The 6,977-nt window shown below is 34.7% G+C and overlaps 1 protein-coding gene across 1 annotated transcript; it reads left to right on the top strand.

Moving 5' to 3' along the window:
* Positions 1-240: 240 nt before the first annotated feature.
* Positions 241-6,359, top strand: LOC127120193 (probable sugar phosphate/phosphate translocator At3g14410). The gene is made up of 8 exons (XM_051050636.1): positions 241-517; positions 1,429-1,536; positions 1,617-1,651; positions 2,599-2,711; positions 4,402-4,663; positions 4,760-5,028; positions 5,834-5,982; positions 6,070-6,359. The coding sequence occupies exons 1-7, from the start codon at positions 428-430 to the stop codon at positions 5,959-5,961; spliced, it is 1,005 nt and encodes a 334-aa protein (XP_050906593.1). The 5' UTR covers positions 241-427; the 3' UTR covers positions 5,962-5,982; positions 6,070-6,359.
* The last annotated feature ends 618 nt before the right edge of the window (positions 6,360-6,977 follow it).

Below are 6,977 nucleotides of genomic sequence, written 5' to 3' on the forward strand. Positions count from 1 at the left end.
TTAATATATTCATTATAAAAATCGTTTATCTTTTGAATTTAATTGAAATACACTAATAGGATAAAAGAATTTTACACGTTAATCATGACCGTTGGATATTTAAATAAATTTGATTTTTATTTTAAAAATTTATAAAATAATACAAACGAGCGAAATGATGATGAATCCGCGTTGAAAAACTTTTACAATAATTAATCCCTTAACTACTTCAATTAAATTATGCAATTAATTAAATTTGTTTGACTAAGATGTAATGTAATTAATCTTTGAAACCCAAATTATACGTATAATCCTCCGCTCAACAGGATCTGTGAACTTTGCTTCCTTCTTCATCTTCCTGGGCATTGAATTCATGACGCAGATTTGAATAAAACAGAAACTCACTCAAAAACGAACCATAAACAATAAAAACTCCGAGTTTGCAACAATGGCGGATCCGAAGAACGAAGGTTTCCTCACCTACGCTTATCTTCTTCTCTACATTGCTCTCTCCAGCGGTCAAATCTTCTTCAACAAAGTTAGTTATCATTCTTGTTGATTTGTATGCTATGCTTGTTTTCGGTTAATACGCGTGAAATTGGACTGCTAGAAAGTATATTAACGTGTTTCGAAAAAGGTTCCGTGTTGATTTGTAAGGTAGGATTCGATTTTGTTTTTGTTAGGTTAGGTTAGGTTGAATTTTGGTAAGGCTTGTGTTGTTGATTGGAATCTGATATTGTATTGTGTTGAAGGAATTGAGGATTTGGAAGTTGTTAGCAGTAGTTGACCATTTTTTGTTTGATTGCGATGTGAATGTCTTCTGAAATAGGACTGAGTCTAAGAGAATTGAAGTGATTAAGCAGTTTTTTGATGCAATTTCTTTTTCCGTGTGCGTGCGTGTCTGCGGGTGGGTGGTGGAATGCTAGTGGTAAACCGTGGTAATCTATAAAGCACGAACACCTGAAACACGATACCGAAACTAACACGTCGACACCGATAATAATTTGAAAAAATTAATAAATTAAATGTAATCATAAGTGTCGGTATCGGTTTCAGACACTGACACAGACACATATTTTTTTCAGAAGTGCTACAGTGGTGGTAATAGCTGAGTACCTTAAGTCCGTGCTTGTTGTTTAGATTTCTATTTTCAATTTTTATGGTTTGGCTGTCTTTTGGGTGATCTTTGGAAGTATTGATATGGTCTATTTTGCTTAAGAATTACGCTTGATTTGAGAAATGAATGACGAGGAAAATGTGAACACGTGTTGTTATGTATCTGATGCATATTTTTTTTTGTTTGGCTGTCTTTAGAGCAGTCCTTGGAAGGATTATTGTGTCCTGTTTGGTTCTAGGTTATGCTTGATTTGAGAAGTGAGGAGAAAATGCGCACTGTCGCACTAATGTTATGTATCTGATCGATTTTGGTTTCAATGTTGTTGTCTGCAGTGGGTTTTGTCCTCTAAGGAAATTAACTTTCCATATCCTTTGGCGTTGACTCTACTTCACATGGTCTTCTCCTCTGTTGTTTGTTTTGTATTAACCAAAGTTTTAAAGGTATGTTTCAATGTTTGATGTAGTGTGTTACTTGATCAATTGCTATCAAGCAATGCTGATTAATTTTCTACTTCTTGTAGGTTTTGAAGGTTGAAGAGGGAATGACTTCTGAAATGTGAGTAAATAAACAGTTTCGGTAAATTATAGCTGATATATGTATTGGTTTTCATATATAGATATTTTGGTTGTTTTACTTTCTCTGGTTGTTGGTCTTTGAAATGTTAAAAGTGAGATCATAAGATAATACATTGCCAATTAAGAAAGGTTACTAACTAATAGTATGAGCTGCAAATTCCGTGTTTGGTTGTATGCCTTCATATTTGACCGATTATCCACTTAAGATATGGAATTGGAGAAGAAAATCAAAGTCAATGAAGATATACCCTCTTACGAGGTATAATCTGATGATCTGCAGAAATAAATGATGATGATGATGATATATCCTTGCAATCTCATTTCTCAAGATCTCTTAATGAAAGCCCAAAGTCTGTACCCGGTGTGAGGTGTCACAAATGTCTTATAAGGTACTTGAGATATAACAAGACTAATTTTGGATTTCGATCAAGAGGATTATTTTTCCAGGGGTGACACTGTGACATATTAGCTTAAGGATTTGATTTCCTGTGTACTAATTCAAAATGGATAGCGACACCTTTAGCATTTGTGTTGGCAGTTTTCAGACAAGGATTCCAGCCTTTTGTTACTCTACAAGTGAATTTCTATGTTTTAGGTTTATCTGCCACAGTATGTTTTGAAAACTAACACTAGTGCTAATCAAGTAGCAAAGTGACCAGCTCCAGAAATTTCTGCATCTTTCTTTAGGCCCTTTGAATTACTTGTTATTGATATTATTATATGTTACATGCACTGGTTTTGTAAAATGGATAAGGCCGGTTAAATACTTGTGGATATGCACATACATTGCGCGCACGAGTGTCTTTATGTGTTAATGCTCTGCACATACATTTATTAACATCAAGACTATGTACCTTAATAGTTGATTTCATTCAGTACTTGTGATGTCTCCAAATTCCAGTTATAATTATATCTTACTTATTACAGATATGCTACTTCAGTTGTGCCGATTGGGGCCATGTTTGCAATGACTCTTTGGCTTGGAAATACTGCCTACCTGTATATTTCCGTTGCATTTGCACAAATGCTGAAGGCAATTAGTAAGTCATTGTAATTGTGATCCTGTGTATTACTAATATGCTAAATTGCATGCTTGGTCCCTTACGTTTATTTTAGGTTTCAAGCTGGTCCCCTATGTTTAAAAAGTTTCAATTTGGTTTCTTACGCAACTGATGTCGGAGTAAGTTTGTCCTTTTAGTCAAATGTTAAATTAACTCGATTTAAAACTTCCATGTGGCTATCAGGTCCACATTTAAGTGGATAATTAAATGGGAAAAAAATCATAAATCAGTTAGTAATAATTTAAATAGTAGAAAATAGGATTGGGGATAATTTTGTTTAGGGTTTTCTAAAACAAAGGAAGAACAGGAACAGAAAATACAGGAAGTTGCTCTGTCGAAAACCAAGCAATCAGACAAGATTAAGGGGAGCTCGAGGTGAATATAGCTAAGTTTGAACTGGAACTCATGAGGTCTGCTGCCGAAAATAAGGCACTGTCATGGTCCTTGCAAGAGAGGTCTAACATGCTAATCTAATTAAGTAAAGAAAAAGCTCCTGCCGAGGCTGAAATTGAGAATCTTAAGAACAACATAGAATCATGCGAAAGAGAAACTAATTCATTTATATATGAACTTCATGTTGCCTCCAAAGAGTTTGAAATTCACAATGAAGAAAAGAACATGAGTATGAGAAGTGGCTAACAAGCAGCATATGAAGGGTGTAAAAAAATTACTAAGGTAAAAGCTGAGTGCCAAAGACTACACGGACTAGTTCGGAAAAAGTTGCCTGGTGCGTCTGCACTTGCACAAATAAAGCTATAAATTGAAAATCTTGACCGATGACCCGTTTGTTACCAGCTTATTTTGTGAAAAATTGACTTTCTTTTAAAAAATTTTTTTTGGAAGCTTTCATCTGTTTGTTATGAAGCACAGACACCTCGAACACGATCCCGATACTGATATGGCGACACCGATAATAATTTGAAAAAATGAATAAAGGTAAACACAAGTGTCGGTGCAGGTGTCCGACACGGACACACCTTTTTTCAGAAGTTTCGGTGCTACATAGATTGTTAGAGATTCTTAAAAAATGAGAACCTGAAAATAATCTAAAAATTGCTTCAAATGAAAACCTGTTTTTAGTAGCTTATCATAAAAATAATTTTCTATATGGTTTTTGTTTAGGTACACAAACAAAAGATTCTGCTTTTTACAAAAATCTCTAAGAATTAATCTCTAAATTATTGAGCATCAAAATTACTTTTCTTATAATCTGTAACAAACAAATGGAGAAAGTCGATTAGGGAGATTTGGTTGGGGGAAGGTTAAGAAAATCCTAAACAAAATTACCCCCAATCCTATTTTCTACTATTTAAATTATTATAAACTGATTTGTGTTTTTTTATTTCGAATTATCCACGTATACATCCCTGTAAGCCACATGGAAATTTTAAACGGAGTTAACTTAACGTTTGACGGAAATGATGAACTTATTCTGATATGAGTAATGTAAGGGACCAACTTGAAACTTTTTTAATGTAGGGAACCAACATGAAACCTAAAATAAATGTAAGGGGCGAATGTGTGTTGCGACCTTTTAAAAGAATCAGATTTGTTGGTTTATCAACTTGCCCTGGCTGTGTACAGTTTATGATTGCATACATATGCTGTACTTTTCCTCCAATACTGCAACTAACTGCACATTCTCTCGTTCTTTAAATGCAAATTACAGTGCCTGTGGCTGTTTTTGTGCTTGGAGTAGCTGTAGGACTTGAGGTGATGAGCTGCAAAATGCTTTTGATCATGTCATTGATTAGTTTTGGTGTTCTAGTAGCTTCATATGGTGAGATAAATATAAACTGGGTTGGAGTAGTTTACCAAATGGGAGGTGTTGTTGGTGAAGCGCTAAGACTTATCTTCATGGAAATTTTTGTTAAGAGAAAAGGTCTTAAGTTGAATCCTATATCTGTGATGTATTATGTTAGTCCCTGCAGGCAAGTGTTCTTTTTATATTTTTACTTATTACTGCTAAATTTAAATGGTTTGTGTGTAAACTGATGGCTTGAAAATAATTTTGAATTTTTCTGCAGTGCACTCTGCTTATTCCTTCCATGGATATTTTTAGAGAGATCAAAGATGGACGACCATGGAACATGGAACTTCCCACCTGTTTTGCTTATCCTCAATTGCCTTTGTACATTTGCTTTAAACTTGTCAGTTTTCCTTGTGATTACACATACGAGTGCTTTAACCATACGTGTTGCTGGAGTTGTTAAGGATTGGGTGGTTGTTTTACTGTCTGCTGCTCTGTTTGCTGACACAAAGTTAACAACCATCAATTTGTTTGGCTATGGAATTGGTAAGTATCTCATAATGCTTAACCTTCTAAATTTTCCTTTCTCATTTGATTATCCCTTGAGGATTTTTCACAACATTTCTCTCAAATGATTTAGCGTACTCAAAGATATTCCACAATTCAGGAAAATTGGGCAGTTCAGTATTAGGCGTTTCCTGGAAGCCTATGTGCATATTAACATATATAAATCTAGCAAACAAATACATGCCTTCATTATGGACATTGTTGTGAGCAAATCTTAGATCAATTAATCGCTAGGTTTCTCATTTTTAATCCCTTTATGTTAGGGTCTATGTGGAGATTAATGTGTGTTGTATTCTATTTTGTTTATCAACATTATCGGTCTAAAAGGTAATAGTAGGTAACATGGTTTCATATAAGTAATGCGTCAGATTTAAGTCTTGTGGATGTAACAGAGAGGCACGCACAGTGCACTTGGAGAGTTTTATCCCCCTGGCTCTATGTGGGTTTACCCAGCTCAATCCAGACTAGTTAGATTCCAAAGTGTTTTTTAGAAACCAAGTCTCAATTCATAAAGAAAATTATTGTGTCTGGTTATTATATTGTGGAGACAAGTTTGTGGAGCTGATTAAATGTACGCGGTATGTTTGATTTTTGACAAAATATTCCTTAGAGAAAGTACAAATACTGTACTCAAATTAAAAGTTTAGTAGTACAATATGCAAATATTAATTGTAAGGCTTTTGGATATGAAGCAGCTCTATATCTTATTAAATGTGAACTAAGAAATATGAGCAGCTTCTGTAACTGTGAGTGCGGCTAATCGTTTTTGTAAATATTCATACAGCCATTGCAGGTGTAGCAGCATATAATAATTTCAAATTGAAAAAGGAAGCTTCTCGAGACCCATCAAATGCTCTCGTGGCTGATGAACCTACCCAAAAGCAGGAGTCTGGGCCTTTAATAAGTAGATAGTAGCAGTCTGAATTACTCAATGTATGTATATATAATATATTTGAATTTATCTCTTTCTTCCCACATTCTTGCTTCTTTATATAGTGTGATTCCTTTTATCTCTTCCAGTTGTTCATGCCCTATGGGAACATATAGTAGATAGCAAGACAGTTCTCAGTTCTCAGATAGTGTAACAAGAAGGTATCAAATGTTCATGTAGTGGATACATATATAAACAAGCGTTACGGAGTTTCTACATTCTTATAAACCATTTCAGTCGAGAAAGTAATGTGCTGAATCAAGTGTAATATGTGTAGATGTAATACACAAACTTTATCCTTTCAAATACAGGTGTTGAGCCACGACATTTGAATTTTGAGGACTCTGAAGTTATCCCAGTGATATTTTTTTTGAAGCTATTACCGGTTTCAATCTTAGTGATTCATTATTTCAATTTGATGATCAAGATTATGAGTCCGGGCATGTATACTGTTGAATTAGGAGACTAAGAGACATTTGAATAACCGTGTGTCTTGAAAAGCACTACGGAGACTTTATTATATATAAAGAAATTATAACTAATTACATGATATAGTCGATGTGGGACTATTCGATATACACATATTCTTAATACTATATTTACAAATATCAACACTCCCCCTCAAGCTTGAGCATATAAGTCAAATGCACCAAGCTTGTTACATATATAATTAGTTCTGGGACTTCGCAGAGATTTTGTGAACACGTCTGCCAATTGATCATTAGAGTTGACAAAGTTTGTGACGATGTCACCTGATTCAATTTTCTCTCTGATAAAGTGACAGTCTATCTCAATATGTTTGGTCCTCTCATGGAAGACTGGATTTGAAGCAATGTGCAATGCGGCTTGATTATCACAAATAAGTGTCATTGGTCTTGCTTCTTCAATTTGAAGTTCCTTGAGCAACTGTTTTAACCAAATAAGTTCACATGTTGCCATTGCCATGGCCCTATACTCTGCCTCGGCGCTTGATCTTGCAACTACGTTTTGTTTCTTA

Source organism: Lathyrus oleraceus, chromosome 1 (assembly GCF_024323335.1).
Source record: "Lathyrus oleraceus cultivar Zhongwan6 chromosome 1, CAAS_Psat_ZW6_1.0, whole genome shotgun sequence".
In the NCBI taxonomy this organism is placed as follows: domain Eukaryota; kingdom Viridiplantae; phylum Streptophyta; class Magnoliopsida; order Fabales; family Fabaceae; genus Lathyrus; species Lathyrus oleraceus.

Bases quoted from the DNA above. Each gene is read 5' to 3' on its own strand.
- LOC127120193 (XM_051050636.1), top strand. From the start codon at position 428: ATGGCGGATCCGAAGAACGAAGGTTTCCTCACCTACGCTTATCTTCTT. The intron at 2,712-4,401 runs GTAAGTCATTGT...TGCAAATTACAG, and splicing joins ACAAATGCTGAAGGCAATTA to TGCCTGTGGCTGTTTTTGTG. The intron at 5,029-5,833 runs GTAAGTATCTCA...ATATTCATACAG, and splicing joins TTTGTTTGGCTATGGAATTG to CCATTGCAGGTGTAGCAGCA.